This window comes from Carassius carassius, chromosome 21 (genome assembly GCF_963082965.1).
Source record: "Carassius carassius chromosome 21, fCarCar2.1, whole genome shotgun sequence".
In the NCBI taxonomy this organism is placed as follows: domain Eukaryota; kingdom Metazoa; phylum Chordata; class Actinopteri; order Cypriniformes; family Cyprinidae; genus Carassius; species Carassius carassius.
Window position 1 is genome coordinate 4976275 of NC_081775.1, and position 27694 is coordinate 5003968.

The 27694-nt window shown below is 36.7% G+C and overlaps 2 protein-coding genes across 3 annotated transcripts; one reads left to right on the forward strand and one right to left on the reverse strand.

The window, feature by feature from the left end:
• The first annotated feature begins 322 nt into the window (after nucleotides 1-322).
• LOC132097390 (rho guanine nucleotide exchange factor 16-like) lies at nucleotides 323-18798 on the forward strand. Its single transcript, XM_059503062.1, has 15 exons — nucleotides 323-474; nucleotides 2119-2697; nucleotides 4281-4332; nucleotides 4851-5011; nucleotides 5274-5330; nucleotides 8596-8756; nucleotides 9987-10139; nucleotides 10251-10380; nucleotides 14894-14968; nucleotides 15276-15368; nucleotides 16259-16413; nucleotides 17288-17425; nucleotides 18049-18116; nucleotides 18245-18346; nucleotides 18457-18798. Exons 2-15 carry the CDS (start codon nucleotides 2212-2214, stop codon nucleotides 18594-18596), a joined length of 1971 nt encoding a protein of 656 aa, XP_059359045.1. The 5' UTR covers nucleotides 323-474; nucleotides 2119-2211; the 3' UTR covers nucleotides 18597-18798.
• ybx1 (Y box binding protein 1) lies at nucleotides 18718-27038 on the reverse strand. 2 transcript variants are annotated; one of them, XM_059503061.1, is made up of 8 exons: nucleotides 26793-27038; nucleotides 24673-24736; nucleotides 24431-24464; nucleotides 24255-24344; nucleotides 22561-22878; nucleotides 22363-22448; nucleotides 19746-20010; nucleotides 18718-19045 (listed from the first exon to the last, which is right to left on the reverse strand). In XM_059503061.1, the coding sequence occupies exons 1-7, from the start codon at nucleotides 26896-26898 to the stop codon at nucleotides 19782-19784; spliced, it is 927 nt and encodes a 308-aa protein (XP_059359044.1). In that variant the 5' UTR covers nucleotides 26899-27038; the 3' UTR covers nucleotides 18718-19045; nucleotides 19746-19781. The 2 variants fall into 2 exon arrangements, with proteins under 2 accessions (XP_059359044.1, XP_059359043.1); XM_059503060.1 differs by having other exon boundaries at nucleotides 22351-22448.
• Between the last annotated feature and the right edge of the window lie 656 nt (nucleotides 27039-27694).

Here is a 27694-nt window from a genome sequence, read left to right on the forward strand (position 1 = left end):
TATATATATATATATATATGTGTGTGTGTGTGTGTGTGTGTATGTAAAGATTAATATCGCATCAAACTACAAAAATAAAAGTATAAAACTACCATCACTTAATGAAAAGAATCAACTTCAGTAAATGTTTAGCTTGTGTAGTGACACACTTTAACAGCAGATGGCGCAGTGTGCATTATTATTATTAATATTATTATACCATTACAGTAAGCAACTACAAAATCCACTATTTATAAAATATCTGGCCATAAGTGCGCAAATTAATGCCATCTCATATTTACAGAAATATAGATTTCAAGGAAGTGGGTGTGGCTTGGCTCAGCTCACCTGGAGAGACGCAGCGCGAGCGATACAGAGGCCGTGTCGGTGCAGGAATGCGTTGAAGTTCTGCTAAAAATATATGTTCAGGATCCGTGCAGAGAAATCTGACATCTGCACATTTTTCAGAATCACGGTGCATGTGATATCAGCCGGGTAAGTCAATCCTGTATTTATGTATGTCCTTTAAACGGACTAAAAGTGCTCTTGTTCAGATAACTAGTCGATCTGGTCGTGAAATGCTGTTACAGTGGTATGTACAGATGACTAGGATCAGTTATATGTTAAAATATTTCCGCATTAGTGTCTTTAATCCAATAGCTATGTTAAGAAAACTGCTCAAGAAAAGAAAACTGCTCTAAATATATAACAAGTCGGATAGTCCTTTCGACTTTTAGTAATTCAGACACAGGGATTTCTATTATGTAATGAGCGGAAATATATCATGTTGTTTTATCACACCTGAAAGAAAGTTTTTTTTTATTTGCATATGTGGTTCCGTGAAGAACCATCCATTATTCATTTATTTATTTATTTATTTATTTTAAGAATTATATGAGTAAACGAAACTGAACATGATTTGTGCACCTGTTTCCGTGATCAAGGGACATTCCAGACAGGTGTGAGATCGGATTCCCGGGAAAATAACCGGCGGTATAACAGCGGCAGTGAGTATCATGCTTTGATAATGATGAACAATGTGTAAAAATAGAATTAAAACTGACATTACCTTCAAGGACTAGATGAAATGTTTTGTGTTATGCTGTAATATTACACACGTTGGTGTAGTATAGGCCTAGGCCTATAACTGAAATGATAGTTGCCTGTTTTATAACAACCCTGATTACTCATCTTTACAATTGTTATATTTTCCATATGTTAGGCTATTTACAGATGAATATATTAGTTAATAGTTTTTTATAAAGAGAGTAAATGTAATTAATGCGACACAACTGGCTCCTGTAGAGCTGCTTGCGCATTTCGTAAATAATACACTTTGCAGCAGTAATCTGTCTTCTCCTTTACAGTTAAAATTGTAATAGTTTCGTCATTTATAATTTCTATAGCGTTGAATGTTATTTTCCTGTTTATTATTATGAAGCTGCTTCGAAATAATCTGTCGTATAAAGGGCCATTTAAATAAATGTGACCTGAAGCAATATATAGTTTTAAGTGTTTTTTATGGTGATGCTAATCATTAATGCTGATTTGAATTTCAAAAGAATAAAATGGTCCGCACTCCTTTATTTAATTATTTATTTATTTATTTATTTTTAATCTTGCAACATACATAATGCGTGCAGATTGGAAACGTAGAGAACATACATATTTGAATTTGGGGGGAAATTATTGCAATCAAGAAATTGCAGTAATGCAAAAAAGGAATTAATGATCCAAAACGTATTTTATTTTAACCATTATTATTAAAATAATGTCCCAATATAAAATAACAACTAAACACGTGCTCCATTTTGGTTTCTTTTGATTTTGGAGTGAAATGTGAGCTGGACTGGTTTCATTATCTTCAGGTGAGAATTACTTTATTTTAGCAAAGTTTAGATCATAGTAATGTTCACCTAGACTTCACTGAGTACTTTGTTGATGAGCGGAAAGAGGTGGTGAATATTTCTTTACAGGTATAGTGAATGCTCTGTTGACCTGCAGTGCTTGTCTTCCTTTGAGATCTTTAAAAATCATGAAAAGGCTTCCACCCTCGCAGTTTCAAATTACATGCAATCAGAATTACAGCTGAACAGCCTGTACTTCATTCTGTCACTCCACCCATCTCTGTTGTAACAGGTTCGTGTTGTGGTCTGCTGGTGACCCCAAACTGATGTTCTTCAAGTGACGAACACTTTCCTACAGCCGATCAGGAAACAGGGTGAAGGTGCCATGTCCCACAGAAATTCCTATGGCTCCACGGGGAACCAGTCTCTCCTTCTTCCGGAGAGCCGTTTCAGCTCAGCCCTCCAGCTGGACCAGCCATCAGGACGTTCGTCCTCGAGCATCGACCTGTCCAGAGTGGATTCCCCAGAGGATGAGCAGAGACCTGTAGTGCTCAGCACCCAGAGCGAAGCAGCTCGCAGGCAGGGCGCTCGACAGCTCATTCCTAAGAACCTGGCTGTGAGCAGCCGCCCAAAAAACCGCCACCACACCACCGTGGTGACCCTGCCCCCCGACCTCTCCTGGGAGGACTATGACAGCGATTTGGGCGATGGGTTTTCGCTGAGGAGAAATCGCAGGAATAAATCATACCGTGCTGCCGTCACTAGTCTGAATCTTGACGCTTTGCCAAGTGAACTCCTAACAGAAGTGCTCTCACCGGTCAGTGAAGAGAAGACGGTCAACCAAAAGCCACCACAGAAATCAGGACGCAAGGCAAGTGTCTTGCTTTCGGTTTATTTTGTTATTAAACCACCTGGATGCTTTCAAATCGTTTGTTGAATCCACAGTCAGGATTTGTGAAATACATTGTGGGAGTGTTATTTTTAAAAGCATTTATATCTAGATCTTATTATAAGCATATTATAATCTAGATTTAAAGAAGCAAATACTTAAGATTTTAGGATTGAATCATTATTGCATATGTTTCTGGCTTGTTGTAAGATTTGGCAATGATTAATTTAATCATACACTATATATTGCCATAAGTATTTGGGCACCCCCTTCTAATGGTCAGGTTTGATTACTTAGGTAATTTTCAATGAGTACAAATGTTAGTGTTTAAGCATATGATGATATTCTAGGGAATTGTGTGAACACCTCTGGTGTGACTTTAAATGCAGACTTTGAGCCAAAAAGACACTTTTAGACCCTTCCAGAACTATTGCAACAGAAATGGGATGGGGTGTTCAGCTGGGATTAGTACTTGGACCAGTCAAGTTCTTCCACATTGACTGAATCAATCATTATTTTTGAACTTTGCCTTATACACAGAGACATTGTCATGTTATAATAGAAAAGGGTTCTGTCCAAACTGTTGCTATAAAATTATAAGCACACATTTTCCTAGAATATCATTAAATATTGTATTAATGGAAATTACTAAAGTAGTCAAACCTGTTCAGTAGAAAGGGGTGTCCCAATACTTTTGACAATAAAGTGTAACTGATTTTCATTTTCATTTTAATTTCTCTGAAGGTTGCACACTATAATATTTCATTGGACTGCCTATAGCTTTGATTGTATTGTGCAATCGTCATGCAACATCACAACATTTATTTCCATAAATATTGATATTAATGCTCAGCTGAGATCTTGCATTGACAATGGGAGAGTCAAACCACTCTGTAAACTCCAGCACATCTCAAAGACTGTCAGCAGGGTTAGTCTCAGGAGGCCAAGACACTTCGTTCATAAATCAATCCTCATGCTCACTAAACCATGATTTCACAAATTAAGCCTGGTGAATCTTGCCTTTGTTATCTTGGTATATGGACATGGGTACATCTTTCTGACAAGGTTTAGAAATTATAAGTTGCACACTGCATCAGTTAGGGTTAAAAGAATTGCTAAACGAATTCTGCAGAAATGATCTAACTCTAGACTCTTCAGTATTTGATGGCTTAAATCCAAATGGTGACTCAAATGGGATTTTGAGTCATTACCGTAATCATAAATGCATGCTGGAGTGTGCAGCACATGTGCTCATACAAAACACATTTAAGCTGTTGGCGTAAGTGACCCTGGTTCATTTTTTAGGACTATTCCCAATATCTCTCCCTCAGCGTTACTTTCAGCTCTATACTCTTCTTTCAGTTTATTCAAAAATATGAATTATATAGCTATCAGAAGAGTTTTTGTAACATCACGGGTCTTTTAATGTCACCTATTAAGATGTGATAAACTCTTGATGCATTTTTTCTCAGGTTGTCAACTATCAAAGAACATTTTAAGTTTTTCATCCTGTAGGAAACTAAAAATCACATTGTCATATGTATTTATGCTGTCTTTCCTTACAGAAAACACTGGGGAGGATCAGGAACAGGAAGCAAGCTGGCTCTTTTAAAGATGGTTTGTTCAGTTTTTCCAAAAAAGATTTTTAAATAGACAAGCTGGTGCACTATGTAGCATCCATTCATCTACCCATCTATCCAAGCTGATAGCATTGTGAACTTTCTAAGTTTGCCTTGATGAACTGAATGCACTTCAAAAAAACTATACAATCAGCAGTAGCCCCTTATAATAAGACCCATTAGTTAGCATCAGTTCATCCATTACATAGTCAATAATTATTACAATTAAATAAACATTAACAATACATTGTAAGTTCATGTTAGCTCAGGTCCAGTAAATTATATTAACTACTACAACTTTTGATTTGATTGTTGTATAAGGAAATGTTTAAAATCTAATGTAGTGGAACCTTATTGTAAATGTTACTAATGCAGTTTGAATCCCAGTGATTCGATTTTTGGGTAAAGTGAGATGGATGGTAATTCAATGATCGTTGTAGAACTTCTAAGGCCAGAAACGTCAAAAGTGATACTATATGAACCGCAGCGGGTTGAAAGTTGTTCATTATCTTCTAGAGCCGCGGTTTTACCAGGAGATCAAGGAGCGAGGCCTGAACGCCAGCAGCCTGAGCACAGAGGACGATGAGTTGTCACCGACCGAGCCTCCAGAGGAGGATCAGGGCATCGTGGTGAAGAACTACAGGGCAGCGTACATGACCTGGAGTCAACTGCAACAGGTGATGAGAGCCAAACCCCTGCTGAAGAGCCACTCGCTCGAGATCAAGCTGTGGCTCAAGCCTCTGAGAGAGGAGAAATACTTGCATTCGCCTATTACATTTAGAGACTTCAGAGAAACTATTTCATGATCTGTTACAACTTAAGACATAGATGCATTGCATGTATTGCATTAAATTATTAATTTAAAGGGAAATAAATATGTTTATAAAAGAGTGTTGCTGATTCCTAATAAGTGCATTTATTGTTTTATTTCAAACTTAGGTGAAAGATTTGGGCATTTTGGATACCATCTCCCCTGAAGAACGCAAAAGACAAGAAGTGAGTATTTCAGGTTTCTTATGCTGATCAAGGCTGCATTTATTGATAAAAAGTAAGTTAGTTATGCACTCAATACTTGGTCAGGGCTTCTTTTGTGTGAATTACTGCTTGAATGCAGCGTGGCGTTATTGAAGTGTTATTGAAGCCCATGTTTCTTTGATAGCGTCCTTCAGCTCCTCTGTATTGTTTGTCAGATGTTACTACTCTTCCTCTTCACAAGACCCCATAGATTCTCTGTGAGGTTCAGGGTCAGGTGGGTTGGCTGGCCAATCAAGCACAGTAATATCATGGTCATCAAACTCTATAAATATTGTCAGAAGGTGGAAGCATAAAGTGCTCCAAAATCTCCTGGTAGATGGCTGCATTGACTTTGGATTTGATAAAACGCAGTGGACCAACACCAGCAGATGTCACAGCTCTCCAAATCATCTCTGACTTCAGAAACTTCACAGTGGACTTCAGGCAGCTTGGATTCTGTGCCTCTCCAGTCTTCCTCCAGACTCCAGACCTTGATTTTCAAATGAAATGCTTAACTTACAGTACAGACCAAAAGTTTGGAAACATTACTATTTTTAATGTTTTTGAAAGAAGTTTCTTCTGCTCATCAAGCCTGCATTTATTTGATCAAAAATACAGAAATTTTTTAATATTGTGAAATATTATTACAACTTAAAATAATTGTTTTTAAATTTATTATACTTTAAATTATCATTTATTTCTGTGATGCAAAGCTGAATTTTTAGGATCATTATCACATGATCCTTTAGAAATCATTCTAATATGATGATTCATTATCAAAGTTGGAAACAGTTCTGCTGCTTAATATTTTTTCAGAACATGTGATACTTCTTTAGGATACTTTGATGAATAAAAAGTAAAAAGAAAAAAAAAGCTGTGTTTTTTAAATATAAATATTTTGTAATAACAATATACACTACTGGTCAGTAATTTGGGGTCAGTAATTTTTTTTCTTTCTTTCTTTTAAATAAAATCAATACTTTTATTCAGCAAGGATGTGTTAAATTGATAAAAAGTGATAGTAAAGAAAATATATTATTAGAATATATATTATTAGAATTTTTTGTTTTTTTTAATAAATGCAGTTCTTTTTAACCTTTTATTAATCAAATATATTAGACAGCAGAACTGTTTCCAACACTCATAATAAATCAGAATATTAGAATGATTTCTAAATGATCATGTGATAGACTGGATGTTACATGTGACACTGAAGGCTGGAGTAATGATGCTGAAAATTCAGCTTTGCATCACAGGAATAAATTATTTTTTTAAAGTATATTCAAATAGAAAACTATTACTTTAAGTTGTAATAATATTTCACAATATTACTGTTTTTTCTGTATTTTTGATCAAATAAATGCAGGCTTGATGAGCAGAAGAAACTTCTTTCAAAAACATTAAAAATAGTAATGTTTCCAAACTTTTGGTCTGTACTGTACTTTCATCTGAAAAGAGGACTTTGGACCAATGAACAACAGTCCAGATCTTTTTCTCCTTCCTCAGGTGAAATGCGTCTGAGCTATTTTCTGGTTCAGGAGTAGCTTGGTTCTAGGGCCTTTTTCCTGAAGACGTCTGAGTGTGGTGACTCTTGATGCGCTGACTCTGGCTTCAGTCCACTCCTTGTGAAGCTCTCCCAAGTTCTCGAATCTGCTTTTCCTGACAATCTTCCCAAGGCTGTGGTCATCCCTGTTGCTTGTGCACCTTTTCCTACCACACTTTTTCCTTCCAATCAACTTTTTATGAATATATTTTGATACAGCACTCTGTGAACAGCCAGCCCTTTCAGCAGTGAATTTCTGTGGCTTACTCTCCTTGTGAAGGGTGTTGATGATTGTCTTGTGGACCATTGCCAAGTCAGCAGTCTTTCCCATAATTGAGGTTGCATGTTCTAAACTAGCCCAAGAGGTACCCAGTATTTATACTCAAAATTAATCAAACTAATCAAGCTTAAATTTGAGATACTGAATTACAAAATGTCTTAAGTGGTAATAACCATCAGAATTAAAACGAAAAAACTCTTGAAGTATTTCAGTTTGGGTGCAATGAATCTAGAATATAAGTTTGCTTTTTTGAATTAAATTACAAAAAATAAATAACGTTTTCATGAAATAAATTTTTTTTGAGATGTGCCAGTGTTTTTGTCATTGCGTTGTATATATCCAGGTGCATCTCAAAAAATGTTATATCATAGAAAAGTTTAGTTTTGTCATTTGATTAAAAAAAGCTAACTTGTATTCTAGATTCATGGTGTATATGTTTCTGACTGGCACTAGTCAGTGATGTCCTTTCGTGTAGTCATTGTCAGATGGCTGTCGTGTTGATATGGGTGCACTGAAATGGCTGTGTAAATACTAAAGTTCACTTTGTGCACACTCTCACACAGACACACCCAGACATCTGACTCTTAGCTGATCATTTGATCCTCCTGCTGCTTTAAATGAGGCTGTATTGTGGATATTCATGGAAAGCCCATTCATTCCTAAAGCGTGGTTGAACTTTAAAGCATGTCTCATTATTCCTGAAATGAAAGGTCTTTTCAGGAGAGAAAGAGAAACATAGTAGATCTCTGATAGTTCTTATAGATATTACTGCATATGATATTGTGGTCTCAACATATGGTTCGATTCGTCCTACAGTGATAAGTTTATGTGGTTTCACCGTCCACTAGGAGAAGATTACAAGTCTGACTCTAAAAACTATTGGCGCACTTCTCCTTAAGTCACATGACCTTAGGTGCATTCAACAGAGAAGGGGTGGAACAGCTTGTGTGCCAAAGATTAATTGTTTAAATAACTAACTTTGCCTAAGCAAGCACCTCTAACAGAACTGCACGTTAGCACACAGTTAACTCTTGGACAACCATTGACTAATAATTCTTTGTCTTGATCTTTCATAGTTCTTGATGTCACATTGAAGTTTCTTCCAATTATTGTTTTGGTTTCGTTTTATATATTATATACTATATACTATACATACATTGTATATTTTAGGGTTTTCGAGTTGCTGACTTGAAAAGCTGTTGATGTTACTACATCCTATGATCAGTGTGTTGGTTTCTGGCATCTTTAAGGCTGTTTTAAGAGTGGCCTCTAGTGATAAGAGGGTTTCTCTGTAACAAGTTCAGATCCCTTCTCCATGTCACACTGTGCATTTTTGAAAAAGAAACATTCAGTTTTATTCTTTACCCGTTTAATACACCACAAGTGATTTTTATTATTATTCTTATTATTTTGTGTGTGTGCAGGCCATCTTTGAAATCATCACGTCCGAATATTCCTACCTGCACAGTTTAAGTATCCTGGTGACTCATTTTAAAGAGAGTGCAGATTTGAAGAAGACCATGACTACAACAGAACACCATCATCTGTTCTCCAACATATCCGTCATCCAGGACGTCAGCAAACGGTACAAAGTTTTATCTTGTGTCATAAATTCTAATGTGGCAACCCATGAAAAATGAAATCTAGAAAATAACTCGCTTTTAGTGAGTTTTCAGGAGTGGTGAGACCACACACACGCTATATACTGTATAGTTAATGAATGAAAAGCATGTTTCTGTTGAAATTTTGTGAAATGGATGTAAACATTGTGAAATATGGCAAGCAGAGTGTCACTCTGGAATAACCGGTTCAGCTTGTTTCTGAGGCAGATTTAATACAGGTAATTAAAAAGCTGGATCTAGGCTCACGCGGGAGTTTAGACGTGACTGCAGTATCTGCACTGCTGGACGTGTTCAGACTCGCTGGTTAAACTGGTTAAGCAGCTTCCCACTTCCTGGATTCATGTTTCACTAAAAAAGGTTTTCACACATTTACAATGAAACTTCATACCTGTTTCTCAGAAACTGTGAATGCATGATTCTTCTGGAGACATTCAGTGTTGTGGCTCTGAAACAGGCTAAAGTGAAGTGGTATGCTAAAGATTTAGAGCATGTTGTGTCACGCGGCTCGGTCTTGTTTATGAAACAAGCACATTAAATTAGCTGGATCGTGGGAGTGAGACCTTCCAGTCTGGGAGTTGCCTTTAGGGCTGGGAAATAACAGACGCGAAACCTTCTGTTTGATAGGAGCTTACGGAGAAAGTCTCTTGCATATAAATGGGTAAAATGAATCTTACCTAGAGAGTATTTCCCATACTGAAAATAGAGGCAAATAATAAGTGAAGCTGCGGTGTTAAAGTTGACCAGCGGTAGGAGAAATCAATTTTTCTCAAACTAAGGATAGCAGGTTTCAGAAATAGAACCCAGATACAGTTTATTATAGTGGTCATGTATAACTGGCCCTTCAAATCACACTATAACAGTGAGTGACAACTAGTGACAGTCCAGAAGATTATAGATATGATGCATGCCTTTCATTTGATTCTATTTATTTTAAAATGCTGGAGAGCTTCAGTGAGCAGCAGAGAGTTGCATGAGGCTTTTGCGCCCCCTGGTGGTCTGGTTCTGCACAGCGCTGTTTACACATCCTAGTATTTCCTTTTGTCAGTTTCCTAAAGAAATATTCAAATGCATTTCCACCGTTTTGGTAATTTAACTTTTTTTGCTTTTAAATGTGGAATTAAATTGGAGATCGTTTGCAACACTTGGCATATGAAGATCACATATAAGCTACTACTATATCTAATGTTTCGTAGGTTTTTTGAGGATCTGGATAGACGTCACCAAAAACACCCTGTGATCAAGGACATCAGCGATATAGTGAATAAATATGCAACTCAACATTTCCAGCCGTACATTGTATACTGCTCCAATGAGACCTTCCAGCAGAGAACGCTCCAGAAACTACAGTAAGCACCCATACGATTAAATAATGAACGGATGCTCACAAAGCACTTTTGAGTGCAAAACAGTTGTTAATAGGATTTCGGTGTGACTTATGGTTCTTTTTTGTGTTTTAGGTCAAATAACCATGCGTTTCGAGAAACTCTGAAGCAGATTGAATGCAGTGAAGCATGTGGAGGTTTGCCCATGATCTCCTTCCTCATCTTACCCATGCAGAGAATCACTCGTCTGCCACTGCTTTTAGATGTAAGAGACAAAATCCTCCTGTAAACCGCAGCTTCTAGTCATCCAACCTGGACTTCAGTTCCAGTTTGTGAAATAATAATAATTATATGATGTAAAATAATATTTTTCTGTTGTAATATACATCTAAATCTAATTTATTTCTGTGATGGGCAGCTGTATTTTCAGCATCATTCCTCCAGTCTTCAGTGTCACATGATCTTCAGAAATCATTCTGATATGATGATTTATTATCAGTGTTGAACCTCTTGTGCTGCTTCAGATTGTTTTGGAACCTGTGATCGTTTTCTCCTGGATTCTTTGATGAAACAAAAGTTCCAAAGAAGAGCATTTATTTAAAATAGAAATCTTTTCTAACAATATACACTACAGGTCAAAAGTTTGGGGTCAGTACATTTTTTTATTTTTATTTGAAAGAAATTAAAACTTTTATTCAGTAAGGATGTGTTACATTGATAAGAAGTGATAGCAAAGATTTATATTGTTAGATAATTCACAGAATAAATCCGCATGTCAGAATGATTTCTGAAGGATCCCGTGACACTTTATATTGGAGTAATGGCTGATGGAAATTCAGCTTTGCATCACAGAAATACATTTCTTTTCTTTTAAATTTTCTATTGTAATAAAATGTTTGCACGATTAGTTTTTTTTTCAGGATTGTTGATCAAATAAATGCAGCCTTGATGAGCAGAAGACTTATAAAAAAAAAAAAAACTTACAAATTTTACTGAAATATATTTATATATTATAATATATCATATATTACCATGTATGTTAATATACACTACTGCTCAAAAGTTTGGGATTACTTAATGTTGTTTTCCATGGAAAAACACATGAAATCAGTCTGAATAGGAGGTGTAGCAAAAGAACGGATATGCTGACATTGTCAGAGTTAGAAATAATGATTTTGATAGAAATGATGAATGTGTTCTTCAAACTTTGCCTCCATCAGGTAAAACTAAAACAAACAAACGGTTTGCAGCCATTACAGCCTGTCAGAACGTAGGCATTCTAGCTGTCAGTTTTTCAAGGTAATCTGATGAGATTGGCTCCCATGCTTCCTGGAGCATCTCTTCCATACGATCAAGCAGCTCCCACAAAGACTGGGCATTACTCCATTACAGACAGAACTCCAGCGCGCTGCTCATTCTTCAAACAGCAATGGAGGTGTGTTTTGGGTCATTATCCTGTTCCTGTCCTGCAGGATGAAATTTAAATTGGCTCCAATCAAGTGCTGTGCACAGGGCATGGCATGTCGTTTCAAAATCTTGTGATAGCTTTCCTTCCACAAGGTCCCTTCCACTCTTTACAAATCCCCTATTTTACTACCTCCAAAGTGCCCCCAGTTCTTCTGTTTGATCTGAAGACCTCGAACTTGGACTCATCTGTTCACAACACCTTCTTCCAGTCTTCCAGTGTCCAATGTCTATGCTCTTTTGCCCATTTCAGTCTTTTGTTTTTATTGGCCAGTCTGGGAAATAGCTTTTTCTTGGCGCTTCTGAAGTCAGCTCTTCACTGTTGATGCTGGTATTATTGAGTGCAGCTGCCAGTTGAAGACCTGTGAGGCGTCTGTCTTAAACGACACACTCTCAGATATTTGTCTTCTTGCTCAGTTGTGCATCAGGGCCTTCCTCTCCTTTTTCTGTCCTTGTTCGAGCCAGTCTGTGCTGCTCTCTGAAGGGACTAGTTAACAGCATGATAAGACATTTTTAATTTTCATCACAATTTCTCGAAATGAGTAGCCTTCCTTTCTAAGGAAAACAACACAATGATGGGTCTGTAATCAAAGTTCGTTCTTTCTGGCCATTTTGAGCCTGTAAACAAAATACTAAACTAACCTAAAAAATGCCATGCTCCCTTGTTTGCTCCATTAGTACAACGGTTCCCAGCTGTGCAACACAATTGCAAAAGGGTTTTCTCATGATCAATTAGCCTTATAAAATGTTGAATTGGCAGCCATACCAGGAGATCAATGTAGAGGACTAACATTTGCTCTATTTTATGATTAATTTTAGTTGTTTGAAAAATGGATACAATTTTTGTGAATTGCATTGTGAAAATGTGTTTTTCTTAGGAAAACAAAGAAATGTGCAAGTGATCACAGACTTTTAAATGGTTGTGTGTGTGTGTATATATATATATATATATATATATATATATATATATATATATATATATATATATATATATATATTATTTTAGTATTCTACTGATTCATGTAATACATAGAGTAATCAGATAAGAGCATTAAAGAGTAATACTAGATATACAAGAGAAAATAAGATCTCTTAAAATAAACTACACATTTTTTTCCTTTTTAGAAAAATAAATATTTATTACTTACTGAAATTGCATACATTACTGTTAAAACTATATAGACCCATTTAATGCATTTAACTGCCAAATTACATTCAAAATACAAATATATCAGTTAAAAATTAATAAAATTAAAATATACATAAATTAAATAAAAATACAAAAATCTATTTCACATTACTTTAAAAGGTAAACATTAAAACCTGAAATTAAATCATAAATCAAGAAAAAAGAAAAAAACAATTTCACATTACTTTAAAAAAGGTAAAAAGGCACAAACTAAAACGAAGGCATAAATCAAAATAATAGTAATAAAAAATAATAAAACCTAAACATTGCATTTATGTCGCCAACTTAACTTTCAAATTTCAGCCTAACTAAAGCTCAAGCATGACACAAGCCTTTACTGTCTACTTGGAAGGCTTATATATATATATATATATATATATATATATATATATATATATATATAATACACACACACAGTATATACACTACTGCATTTATACAGTCAAACCAAAATTTATTCAAATCTTTATAGTATAGCCAAAAATTTAAATTAAGCACTAAATTACTCTTGAAGTCATCCTATGTGTATATGACTTTCTTCTTTCAGACAAACTCAGTTGGAGTTATTTTAAAAATGTTTTTTGATCTTTCAATCTGTTTGATCCAACTCCGCAGATGTTGCACTTCATCGGTCCTTGAGAAGTTTAATAAAGAAGTTCATCCATTACAAAAAAATGTCACATGGCTGGGGTGGTGTGAACAAAGCCCTCCTGTAGCGAATCGAAATATTATTGCAACTTAAAATAACTACTTTTTTTAAATGTAATTTATTCCTGTGATGCAAATCTATATTTTCAGCATCATTGCTCCAGCGTTCAGTCTCGCATGATCCTTCAGAAATCATTCTTATATACTGATTTGCTGCTCAATTATTATTGATGCCTCAATTATTAATAATGGTTAAACAATTATTAATGTTGAAAACGGTTTTGTTGAAAGTATTAAGCAGCACAACCATGATAACCCTTCAAAAGTTTAGTGTAAGATTATTAACTTTTATTTATTAAGGATGTATGACATTGACCATACATGACAGTAAAGAGATTTAAAATGCTACAGAAGATGCCTTTCAAATTAAAGCGGTTTATTGAATTATGTTCATCAGAGAATACTGAAAAAAAGTAAAAAAAAGTTTCCACTGAAAGATTAAGCAGTAAGAACTGTTTTCAACATTGAGAATAATAGGAACCAATAATAATAGAGCACTAATAATATATATATAATAGTAAATGAGCAGCAAATCACTATCAGAATGTGAAAGATTAATGATTTCTGAAAGGATCATGTGACACTAAAAGCTGGAGGAATGGCTTTTAAAATATATCAAAATAGAAAACAGCTCTTTTACATTTGTAATAGTATGACAACAGAATTTTCAAATATATATAGATTTGTCTATTCTTCTTTTTTTTGGACAATTTACATAAGCATGATTTTACAAATGGTTCATTCTGCTAATGTTTTAGAAATCAGGTGTTTAATAAATGCCTTAATTCTCATGTTCATGTATTTTTGCATTGCAAGCATCATTGCATATTAACTCTACAGTCAACATTCAACATGACTGCAACTCAAACTCTATTAACAAAATACCATGCAAAAGTGCGGGAACATCAGCTTGTGTCAACATTAGTTAATATAGAAGAGAAATATAACGATTTGTTTTTAATATGCAATCCAATAAAAATAATAGGCAAGTTAGAAAAACGACACTCAGGCTCTTAAAGGCAAAGTTCACCCAAAAATGAAAATACACACCCTCAAGTTATTTCAACCCTGTATAAGTTTATTTCTGCCCGCTGACTTCCTAATTATTTTGTCCATACTATGGAAGTCCGTTGCATCAACGGTTATAATACCCCCATATTCATCATCTTTTGTGTTCAACAGAAAAAGAAACTGATACAGGTTTGGAATAATAAATAATGATGACAGCATGTTTTAACTACAGTGATGTTCATCTTGAAAGCAATAACACACTTGCCTGTAATGTCCCAGTGAAGCTGAAGATCTTGACTGGCTGGCTCCGGTGCGTTCGGTCGCTTCTGAACCCAGATCTAGCACTGAAACATCAGACCTTGTGCTCAAACTGTGTGTTATATTTTGTCTTTCCACATCTACGCAGACCATCTGTCAGAAGACCCCGAAAGAGACCGCCGAATACTATGCAGCCTGTTGGGCTTTTAAAGCTATCAGTAAGGTATGATGCTACTCACTTTACATCAACCAGGGATGTGTAAAACCACACCTTTTCAAAACGAGTTGATCTGGTTGTTTCTTGACGAGTAGACACGACTATTGTTATTTAACAAAACCTCAGAGGTTAAGGAATGGCATGTTTTTTTGTAGAAGCCAAGTGTGATTGCAGTTTACTTATATTCCCATGTATGATGAAGTTGCCTCGAATACGACTGTGCGCTTAAATGTTTTTTAGAAAGGTTGTAGTAGCACAAACTCTAGCCTGCACTGAAGCAGTTTTTGACAGATGATCTATGTGTGTTTTTCAGCTGGTGAAGTGCTGTAATGATGGAGCGCGGAGGATGGAGCGGACGGAGCAGATGTACACCATCCAGAAACAGATGGAGTTCGGTAAAATCAAGGTACATGTTTAGGCAGGTTAGGTTACTCTTAAAACAGACACATTTAAAGCAAACCGTTCATATTTCTGACCCAGATGAGGCTTGGTTTTTAGGTATTTTTCCATAAGAGAATAATACATTTAGCGTGGATAAATTAGTTATTAAATTAAATGGTGAATAAATTAGTTTACTCATCTGTAATTGATTGGATCATAAAAACAGGTTTTTAGAGTCACATCAAAACACCTTTATCTCTATAGCACTTATTATTATAATAATACTAATAGATCGCCAAAACCACAGGAACATAACAGAATATGCACAATAAATCGTATTTCAATCATTTCTGTTACTCTCGTATTATTAACCATATTTAACCGCTGGTTAATTATCTTGAAGAAAATGTTTTATTTTTATTTGGCATTAGCATTGCATTGGTAACAACAATCTCAGAATAAAAGGTACAAAAGCTGTCACTGGGGTGGTACCTTTGTACCAAAATGGTGCATATTGGTACCTTTAAGGTATGCACCTGAAAGAAAGCGGTCCTTTTACATTTTTTTTCTACTGCTTACAAAGGTTTTACTCGTCACACAATTTCTGAAAGCTGACACTCAAAGCCAAAAGCACTTAAACTTAAAAGGTATTTTCCCAGTGACAGCTATTGTACTTTTTGTTCTGAAAGTGACGTTTCTTCAAGCTTTTATGGCTGCGGTTGCCAGATGTCAAGAGTTCAGTTGAAGAATAAGACTGAGATCTGCTGACAAAGGGAAGTCATTTCAGAAGCAAGATATTTTAATAGACGATTGCGAATAAAAACACTAAAGACCAGGGAGGGATGTGCGTTTAGACAGAAAGATTGTTTCTCAACCTTTTTCTATTAGAATCTAAATACTTCTGCATGTTTTTAGCGTTTCCCATTAGTGTCGTCATCCCGCTGGCTGAAGAAGAGCGGTGAGCTGGCCGTGTACACTGATGATCTCAGCATCTTCCGGAAAGCGATCAGCATTAAGAGCTGCTATCTGTTCCTCTTCAATGATGTGCTCATCATCACCAGAAAAAAGAGGTCAGACCTGTGTCGCTGTGCAGTCTCGGACCACATCACACCACAGCACTGCTCATGAACTCCTGATCCTGACTGAATGACAAACCTAGTTACTACACCGCTTTAATTCCTGGTGTGTTGGCCACATTAGAGCTTCATATCACTTCACTACGCTCCTCCTAAACTAGTTATGGGACAAACAAACGGCTGAAACACATCTCACACTCCTTGTATGTTCTTATAATGAATATTTAGGCTACTACTTTGTTAACAGTAAAAAATGTGTTCAATCCACATTATCCTGCAGTCAAATAATATATTTAATTAATTTGGCTATAAATTATATATTGGGATTTTACTGTATTAGATGGAGGTCTATTTTTAATAAATACCATTAAATAATTTCTAAAAGTTAATACATTATATAGCAATATTTAAAACGTTAATAGCTATACAGCGTTTAACTGACTCGAAGATTTCATTTAAGATTACTTAATGACATTAACAATGAAAAAATACTTAGTTAATGCTCATTTCAGCTTTTACTGATACATTATTAATATTAAATATATATGTAATGATCATTTAAAGGCTGTGTGCTAACATGAATAAACAATGTATTTTTATTAACCACATACGAATAATAAATACTGTAACAAATGTATAGCTCATTGTTATTAATAGTTAATGCGTTAACTAACAGGACTGTATCGTAAAGTGTTACTATTTAACATATAAACTGTAAAAAATGATGCAGTGTTTATGATAAAGCACACAGTGATATTACAAGTGTAGGAGAAGGTCATCCAAGTATTCTGGCTCTACACAACACTTGCTATCATGTTGAATATGTTGCATTACGGATGTGTGAACTGATGTTAATATGTTCATCTAGTGAGGAGAGTAATGTTGTGTTGGACTACTCCACTGTGGACAAGGTTAAGATGGAAGAGGAAATGACAGACTCCAAACTCCATCTGAAGCTGCTGATGAGTCCCAGCAGCGAGCAGATGATACTCGTGGCAGAAAGCAAGTAAGATACCCATGAAACACCAGTTCATCAGCAGGTGGAGCTCTTCTTTAAGCCAGATGTTAAGGAATATTCCAGCATAAATGTTTCTCACCCTTTATTTTCTTCAGAAAGCAGGGTAGCACAATAACTGTTAGAATAGTGCTGATGTGAAAGCAGTATTATGTGACATGATGTCACAATTAACCCTGTGAAGCCTGACAGATGAAATACTAGTCACAAGAATCTAGAAGTTTTAACTTGGTGAAACTATGCAAAATCTAAGAATGTTGGCATGTTTTTCTTTTTTGGGAGGGGGGGGGTCATATTTGAAGAATCAGGCTTTTATTTATTTTCATTTTAACTCAACTTTTCTTGGAAATGATGCATGGATAATCAAGTAAACCTAGGTTGTTTCAGTTCAGTCGTCGTGTAATATTACTAAAAATGTCAAGATGTCACAGCAAAAAGACATGTGAATCACAGCCTGAAAGGGATGTTATAATAATTATACTGAAAGACTGGTTTAACATAACAGTATAGCTGCACTGAAAAGAGCAACTCCCTATTCTTTAGTTTTTGATTTTATTAACTTCTGTTGTAATTGATACTGTAATTAATGGATTGTTGCTCTGAATTGTTTTTAGGTTGGACGGAGCTCGATGGATCACTGCACTCCACAACGTCAAAAAAAGCGAGAGCATCGCTAGTGATGGTGATTGATTGTCATTTGTCCTTAAAATAGCCTTGCATCGTTTTCATGCACATTAATTCTTGGTAACCACTTCTGATTACGTTTAGCATGTCCTGTCAATAACACTTAATTTTGTTTGGGCGTCCAAGACTTGCCTCAATATGAAGCTACCAAAGCCTATATGCCAAAAGCACCAGATGAGCTGAGTCTGCAGCAGGCGGAACTGGTCATCGTTTTACAGGAAGTGGAAGGTAAACATGGTCAACCAAGTGCTATTCACATGCCCTCTTTCTTGGTTGCTTTGGATAAGAGTTTACTAACTGTGAATAGAGGAATTAGGTCAATGTCTGTTTTGCTGTAGGCTGGTGTCATGGAGAACGGATGAGAGATGGGGAGAGGGGCTGGTTTCCTGCCAACTGTGCCACTCAGATCACAAACCGCACCGCCATGGAGAACAACATCCAGCGTATGGAGCGACTGCGCAAGGAGACCGATGTCTGAGCAGACTCCCAACACACTGTTCACAGAGATTCTCATGATTTTAAACCAGTGTAAGGTGTTAGTAATGTGAAGGAGACCTCATGAACTGTTAGTTCACAGAAAACACCACTCATACTAGAGGAACAGTTTCTGGTTTTTATTTCAGCTTGCCTTAGTTAAAATTCATGTTTGGATACATAAAAAGTTATTTAAAAATGTCAAACTGACCAGATATCAAATTACTTTTAAAAAAACCATTTGGTGTAAAAACTTAAGACCGATGTAGAAAAACATCTGTTTCCCCAAAATTTTTAGCTGTCACAAAAACAATGGAAAAAGAAAACAGGTCTGCATAGAGTCTGCAGGCAATTTGGTGGTGATCTGGTCGAAATGCATTTTCGCAAGCTTAGACGATCGAAGTCATATCTGTTTCTTATTGCTCAGATCTTGGATGTTTCTGCTTGACAAAACTGCAGATGCAAACAAACAAAGAAGAGGTTAGCATGTTTAAAACTTCTCAAATTTATCAATCACTAGCATAAGCACAACAGTGTGCCAGACTGTCTGTTAAATCAAATCCACAGCATTATCATCTAGCCTTTCAATGAAAAGTGCCAACTGAAGCTGAAACACATCCATTATCTACAGCGTCAATGCCCTCCCACAATTATGTGCTGATAAAACACCACGATTCACACAAAGCAAACTTCACGAAAATATACAAGTCATAGCTTATTCTAAAGTGCATTTAAAAAACATTATAACAGAAGTTAACATTTGTAACGTTTTCTTAGAGCATTTTCATGAAAATTATGCAAGGTAATAGTAAATTTAGAACAAATTTTTTAGTAGGCAGAAAGAAAAAATAAAAATGACCAGGATGTATACATTCATTAAATGATTTTACACAATGAATTCAAGGTGAAACATGCTTAATTGTTATGAAAATGATAGCAAAGCAAAATAAATCTTAAAAAGTAAAAACTAACATTTTGGTTTTGAGTGTGAAATGTGACTAGGACAGGTTTCCAAAAAACAAAACCTGAAGACAAAGAAGACACCTACAGTATGGACTCATGAATGGTTATTCAGAAACCACGCCACAGTCAAAAACCCAACCAACTAGTTAAGTATATTCTCATTGACATGCTATGAGAACGCAGCACCCACCCGGCCAAATGGTGTAGATGTTCAAGCCGGTGGTGGTTAATCTGCTCCGCCCTGTTCAGCTTCGGGAGCGGCTGATTTGTCGGCTGATGCGTCGGCTGCCTTGCTGTCCTTGCCGTCCTGAGGCTTGGTTGTCTGGGGCCGTCTGCGACGGTAGTTGAAGTTGCGGCGGTAGCGGCGCTGACGGGGCTCCTGGTTCTGCTCACCCTCGTCCTGGTTCTCCTTATCCTCCTCCCCTTCCCGCACCGGCCGGGGGCGTGGTGGACCCCTAAGAGACAGGATATAATGCACTTACACACAAAGCTTAAAAGAGCCAACAAATCTAAAGGCTCAAACAAAATAAACTGCACAAAATTGGAAGATGCTGTAGAGAATCCATCAGGGAAAAGCAATGAATTAGCCATTAAAGGGACCAGTCATGCTATAAACTACATTTCAACTAGAGCTGGCCAATAGAACTATTTTCACACACACAAAAAAAAAAAACTTCTGCATTTTCTATATATATATATATGCATGTTTTCCAAGCAATATGAAAAACAAAGATCATGCTGTTCCACTCATAAGACCATTTCATCTAGGGTTGTAACGATATACCGGTATGACGATATACCGTGATCTAAACATGTACGATTATCTGACCGTGTACATTTGCTTATCTACGGTATTGACAGAAAATAACAGACACAGAATCTCACCTGCACCTAGGCAACAACTTTCCACCAAAGGGGTCGTTCACATATCGTGCCTAAAACCGCATGGAAAAAGCCTTCGGGCAATTGCGCCCCTTAGGCGTCTGCCATTGCTAAGCAACTATGACCTGCTCTCGGAAATTTCAGCAATGGATAAATGGATTTGCAGCACTAAAAATTGCTTGCAATAGCTTGGCTACTAAATGAATGCGCTAGCAGAATTCTGAAAAGTTTAGATGTTTTTAACTCGAAAAACTGCGTGCGCGCCTGCATCTGAAATAACGAACTTGAGTTTGCAAAAGACACGATATGTGAACGGACACTAACTGTTCTCTTGCTCCACCCACACGTACAGCGGAGAAACATCAGAGACAGAGGCTGTTATCTCTAATCTCTATCCCACGTCAAAATAGGAGTTAAAATTGGCACTAGAATGGGAATACTTTTTATATAGAAAAGACAAATGCTTATTTGTCCTCGAAGGTAGACAGTTTGCAAAAACTGTGGTCGGAAAGCAGCTGCAAAATGAGGAAATGCATCGAACATGTTTACCTATTCAGAACATCATCATCCCGTGCAGATACAGCTATGTCCCATTTATAATTTAAGGTTAAAGCATTATGATTTCTGTGATGCGGAGTGGAGCACAGAATCCAGTCATGACAATGAATTTACAGTAGCTAGCTACTCTGCAGATAAAATGTGCGATTTGATGGATTGATGAATAAATAAAAAACAAAGCTGTAAAATAATGACAAAAGCAATGCTTTATAAATATAAGGCTAATCTGTTTGTTTTGCATATCTCTCGGTGAATGAGCGGCGTTGTCATGTACTTAAGAAATTATGATTGTACTATAATGTAGCCTACTTCTAAAATAATAATAATTTACATAAACATTAGGGAATATACTTTTTTCCCTCATTTTAATTTAGTAAATCTCGGTTGTGCAGCCCTTTGCGAAAATATAAAATAAAGGTTTTAAAACAATTAAATTTGTTAAATTTGTATGCATTTTCATTACCACAATTTTTGATAGTATATTTGTATTAAATCATAAGTACAGAATCCAGAAAAATTAAGTTAAACCAGAATTTGTGAATTTGTATGAATTATTAATGATAAATAGAAGTTATTAAACTAAATAATGGTAAAATTTTCTTGTTTTTGATTAATGCAATTTGAATAAACAGATGTTCAACCCCCCCCCCCCCCCCCCCCCAAACTGTTTTGATTGTTTAATACCATATAACCATGGTATTTTCTGAGACTATTACCATATAGTGAAAATCTCATAACGTTAAAACCCTAATTTCATCAGATGCACACATCTGGCCTGAAGTTAACTTCCGTTCTGTTTGTTTGTCTGGCCACTGGCTAGTAAATGGAAGCGACTACAAACACAGCTGAAGTTCAAGGCAAGACAAATGGTGTGTTTGACTTCAAAGTACTGTAAAAGAGATTCAAAAGCATAAGGTGCCATCTGCTGTCCCAGTACTTTTACACACACACACACACCAGTCTGCGAAGCGCTGCTTCAAATTGAACACACGTAGTGTTTTATCTTGCTAGCTAATGTAATTTACATTATTTTTCTTGTTATCAGAAATAATCTACTCTAGAGGGACACTGTTGTTAGTGATTGATTCGTTTTCCAGTAACTCTAAAGACCCTGACTAGCTTCCTTAGTTGTATTTGATTAGGGTTGGAGCTTAACTTTGCAGGGCAGTGGCCTTCCAGGGTCAGATTTAAGGGACCCTTGTTTAGGGGATTTAAAAGCCAAACTATGTAGGATTGACAATTTTGCCTAATTTTAACTTCAAATATTGTGAACATTTGAAATATCGTCTGGCTCTAACTGCAGTCTTGCTCATCTTACTGCTGCAGCATCACATCTGCAAATACGACATGCAAACCTTGCTCTGAACCTTGGTCGGAAGCCTCTGTAGTAGTTCTGCCTCATTGGTTTGTTGCCCTGGTCTGGACCACCTTGGTTCTCCTCACCTTCCCCACCCTAGAAGTCAAGAAGAGTACGTCTCAGGCAAAAAAAGCGTCGAACAACAATCATTTAGTTTGGAAACACTATATAATGCAATATCCAATTCATGATTCGGTTTTTAGCTTACCTCTGTCATTTCTGCTCTCTGGGGGGCGTTGCTGTATGGGGGACGTCTGCCATAACGCCTTTGCACGAAGTATGGCGGGTAGCGCCGTCTGCCGGGGTAGGTGGGTCTACGCTGCTGTTGCTGCATCTCACCCTCGGGGGCGTTTTCTTCCTCTTCCCTCTTTTCCCGTCCCTCTCCGTCGCTCTGATAGTTCTCCTGGTAGTCGCGAGGGGGGGCCCTTCTGCGTGGGAACCGCCTGTATCGGTTCCTGTCAGCCGCATACTTACTGCCCTGCACAGGAACACCATCCGGGCCAGTAACATTGGCTGCCTCGGCACCCTGAGAGAATGAAGAAAAAAAATTATAGCGAATATCTCCTAATTCAATAGACAAATATAGTTTGGATAATGGAAGCAGAATGGAGAAATTTACTGGAAGTAATTTTAAAAGGCTGGGCAGAAATTTGATATTTAATCAATATCTTGTTAATGGTTTACGTAAGGAATTTAACTATTTTTACCCTGGATCCACTAGGGTTGTGCCAATAGACAATAGCATTGTGTATATTGTTTGTGGCTGATGCCTGTGACAATAGCAAGACGATTATCATCATCAGGCTAGTAATACTTATTAACATTAGAGATTATTTGTTCCATCATATTTCTTTTTTAACGTTTTAACAGTGTTGCACTTGATTCAGTTAACTATGAATGAAATGGCCAATCAGAGGCGTTCAGATGAGTCATTGCTGAAACGGCAGAGTTTTGTTGTACAGTGCGTGCTCGCAGACTGAATTCAACTCCCTCACAAATTCTCTCGTCATAAACAAGAGCAGATGTAAATAAGAGATTCATTCATTAAAGTGTAGACAGCTTCACTGATTATAACGGGAGTGTTTTTAAACTGCATATACTTGTGCATGTAAACATTTAAATGCTCTTTGCTTGTTTACTGTAGCTGCTGTTTGAATAACTGAGGAATGTAAGCATCATAATTAGTACATTACATGGTTTCTTTTAAATCGTGTTAAAAACCAATTCAGTCATTAAAAACATTAGGCTGCTTTTAGCATCACTTTCCAGCAATGAAACCAGGTAAAATAAATATTAAAAGTACATTTTTGAATAAATTAGCCCGATAATATGTATTGTGATCTCACAGGCAGATTACAGGACAATTGAGCATATCGCCAGTTCTTGAGGTAGCAACCCCTTATGACAAAGTGTGTAGTTAGGACAATTTAAAACATTATTTAAGTTATTTTAATACTTAACCAGTTTGAGATTAAAAGTCAAACTATGAAAAATGGAAATATTGGAATCATGTAGTGACCAAACAAATGTAAAGCATCTTAAATATAGGTCGCACTCTGCTTATTCAAGAAACTTCATAAGTTCAAATGTATGATGGACACTTAAGGACCCAAAAATTCAGTCAAGACTCTCAGAAGACAGTCAGAAAATGTGTACAAATTACAAAATTCAAGAATTTAAGTCAAGGCTTTGGATCAAAACATTTTAAAAGATGCACAAAACTTTGACTGGTACTGCATTAATGAATAATAATAATTATTATTATTATTAAATAATAATACATTGTTCCATCCGTAATGAGAACCTTTAATGCCATAAATACTTATTTTTAATACCAAAACAGTGCAGTAAAGCCAAAGGAGTGTGAAACTGGTTGAACTCTAAATATAAACTCGAACTCACCTTCTCCCCTTCTACAACATCGAACTCCACAGTCTCTCCATCCCCGACGCTACGAAGATATTTCCTCGGGTTGTTCTTCTTAATGGCAGTCTGGATACAAAACACAAGCAATCAGAAAACACATTTTCACCCAAAACATTGCTGTCATTGTGTTGACAATTAAAGCAAATAACTACCTGGTGCACAAAGACATCTTCCTTTGTGTCATTCCTGCAAAAATTCAGAGTGAAACTTTAATAACTGAGAACATATGGAGAACAAACAAGCATGCAGGGTTGAAGAGCAAGTTAAATATTTTAATAAATAGTGTGCTAGTGCGAGCCAAGTCTAGCTTTGTAAGCACATAAAGGCTGTAATAGGATTGCGGATGTTCCCTGACCAGCATATCATATTAGAGTCTTTAGAGAATGTCATTTACCTGTTAATGAAACCGTAGCCGTTCCTGACATTGAACCACTTCACTGTCCCCAGGACTTTTGTTGCTTTAAAGAGGAGGGAAAAAATGGTTTAAAACCACACCAAGATTGTTTTGAAATATCAGACATGATTTTATACAAGTATTGTTTTTTTTAGTAAAGCTACAGCGTTTGAGAGAAAAAGATGCATCACATTAGAAAAGTCATTTAAAAGCCATCCTTGGCGAGTTGAGTTCATTGTGTCTTCTATTTATAACCTCCAACTGTGGTGCTTTTAATAGACTGTGATGCAAAGGCAGCTGCTCTTATCAGAAGTGCCTCCATCACCATGAAAGGCCCTGACCCACAGAGTTCACATTTTTAACCCCCTATCCATCTTATGAAGACCAAAATGTCAAATACAGAATGAAGAAAACATTCAGGCAAGAGTTTACAATAATCAAGACAGGGTTTGAAAGGACGGTTCACCCAAAAATTTGAATTGTCATCTTTTACTCAAGTTGTTCCAAACTTAAAGTTTCTTTCTTCTGTTGAACATGAGACATTTTGAACGATGTGTGTAAGAACACAGCTGCTGGTAGCCATTCTCTTCCATAGTAAAAAAATAAAATAAATAAATAAAATGACAATTTTTAATGTTGGGTGTCCAATTCTTTTATACTAGAGTCAGGAGTAAAATGCATTATAACATAGTAGAGACCAAGAAACATCCAAATTATCCATATACATACATGTGTGAGAATGTATGCATATAATAATTGTGGTTGAATGCCATGGAAATTATATATATATATATATATATATATATATATATATATATCCATGACATTCAACCACACTTTCTAAATATTAAAATTAAAAAGTTACTATTACAGTAATCACCACATTGAAAAATAAGAACTACAAATGTGTTGGTTAAATATATAGTTTACACACTAGTTTATTAGTAAGCCAATTCATTCTGCCATCATGTGGAGTCGAAGTAGGAAGTGATGCTGTTGAGATGCTAACTGCAGTTAGCACACTAGCATCAGCCATGTGGCCGGATCGAAGCCAAACAGTCTCGATTCTCAATCCTTACTACAACACACATTACGAGATGTGTTTTTGTTTGGAGCTCGACAGGCACGTGACTCTCGTTTCTGGCTAAATGCTCGAAGTACTATGAGCTTGTAGCAGCAGACAAGACAAAAGAAGCGTCCATCATCTAAACACATGGCGGACATTTTATATGTGGGGTCGCGACACAGAGGTAGACGACACTATCTTATACGATCTTTATGCAATATGTTCTTTAAATCGCCTGCATCTTAGCGGAGGACATCTTCAGGAGACGGCGTTGATGGTGTTAATGGAGATATGGACACGTATGCGCGACGCGTCAAACGTCCCACGCGAACAAAGAGAGAGCGAGTTCAGCCTGGCTTATATTCGCTTTCAAACAAGAAACCGGCCTGCGAAATAATTTGAGTATAAAACCGACAGTTGGACTCGTTTACTGGGGTAGTGTAAGTTAACGTCGTGCGTTTCACACGAATAGCCAATACTGATCTGGGTCATCATGTCACGATCAAGGCCAAGTTCAAGCATCTGTTTCAGTCACCGTAAACATCGACGGAATGAAAAGTAAACATATATTGATATAAATGTAGTAACGTTAGTCGTATCATTGGTTTATGGGCAGTAAATAACGCTCGCGGCTCTATTGGGGGAGAAGCGCGTGAGATCCTAGTCTATGGTTGAGAAGCGCGTTCACAGAAGCAGGCCTCGGAGTCGAGCACGCGTCATGGCGGTTTGATGGAACGCGGCACGCGAGCGAACATTTAAACCGACTGAGACCGTTTAAGGTCTCAAATTTAACGTACGTACGTACTTAAATGCATGAAGTAAAGACAACTCCATAACAAAAACAATGACCAGGTAGCCACGGGAATACAGTAACGTTAATGTTAAGTTGATGACCGGATAACGTCGCCGTGAAGCCACGCGCTTTCCCGAACTAAGAAGTCCGCTACAGTTCATTTGTATTAAACATTAAAGCGCCGACGTATTAAATAAATATATTATTTTGAATAAACAAATCCCGAATCCAAGAGGGCTGAGGCTTCGCTGAAAAGCTTACCGATGACCTTCTTATCCCCCGCGGTAGCTGCGGCTGCCGGGCTGGATGGGCTCTCCGCGTCGGCGGCAGGCTGCGGCGGCTGTTGTGTTTCGGCCTCGCTGCTCATTTTGTTTTCTTGTTGGTAAAGCCGGCGGTGGCTCTCTAGTGTGTTTTCCCGGTGCTAGATGGTAACCTGGGCCGGCGGTGGTGGGGACTGCTGCCTTCAGGCTCTCCGCTTTCCTTTTTCCGCTCCCGCTGCCGATCGAACTGGACGGACAGAGTAACGCTGCCGGATGATATTCTGTCCCGTCTCTCCACCCATCACTCAATCTAATTGGTCGGTTAACTTGCGGTCAGACAACGTCAATTATTTTACAGACGCTCATTGGTTCTATTTATTGTCAATCATAAGGAAAGCATATTATGTCTGCTCATGATTGGTTACATAAAGAATTAGCACAGCCCAGGATTTAAGACCCCATTTAACCTTCCAGACATACTGACAGATATATATATATATCCCTCAAACAGAAAGAAACCATTGACCCAAAGCGTGAAAATAATGCATATTTCAAAGAGTTCTGAATCCCTTATGAAGAGGTTTTAAAAAGTGAAAAGTCCTTAGCCATCTTCAAAAATCGGCTTAAAACCCATCTCTTCCATCTTTATTTGACCCTCTAACTTTAGCAATCACTATTCTAATTCTATTCCTAAAATACATGCATACATATATATATATATATATATATATATAAAACTACCTTTCTAATCTTTTTTTGTATTCTATTTTCTTTTCATTTATTATACAATTATAAAAAAAGACCTATAACATTATCTTGCTGTATTCTTTTTCTATTGTTTTCTTTTTATTTATTATATTATTTAAAAGCCCTTGCTATGTGTACTGTTTAAGCTAACTGAGA

Bases quoted from the DNA above. Each gene is read 5' to 3' on its own strand.
- LOC132097390 (XM_059503062.1), top strand. From the start codon at position 2,212: ATGTCCCACAGAAATTCCTATGGCTCCACGGGGAACCAGTCTCTCCTT. The intron at 4,333-4,850 runs GTTTGTTCAGTT...ATTATCTTCTAG, and splicing joins AGCTGGCTCTTTTAAAGATG to AGCCGCGGTTTTACCAGGAG. The intron at 10,381-14,893 runs GTAAGAGACAAA...ACATCTACGCAG, and splicing joins GTCTGCCACTGCTTTTAGAT to ACCATCTGTCAGAAGACCCC.
- ybx1 (XM_059503060.1), bottom strand. From the start codon at position 26,898: ATGAGCAGCGAGGCCGAAACACAACAGCCGCCGCAGCCTGCCGCCGAC. The intron at 24,465-24,672 runs GTAAATGACATT...GAATTTTTGCAG, and splicing joins GGCTACGGTTTCATTAACAG to GAATGACACAAAGGAAGATG. The intron at 20,011-22,350 runs GTTTGCATGTCG...CCTGTCTCTTAG, and splicing joins CGACCAAGGTTCAGAGCAAG to GGGTCCACCACGCCCCCGGC.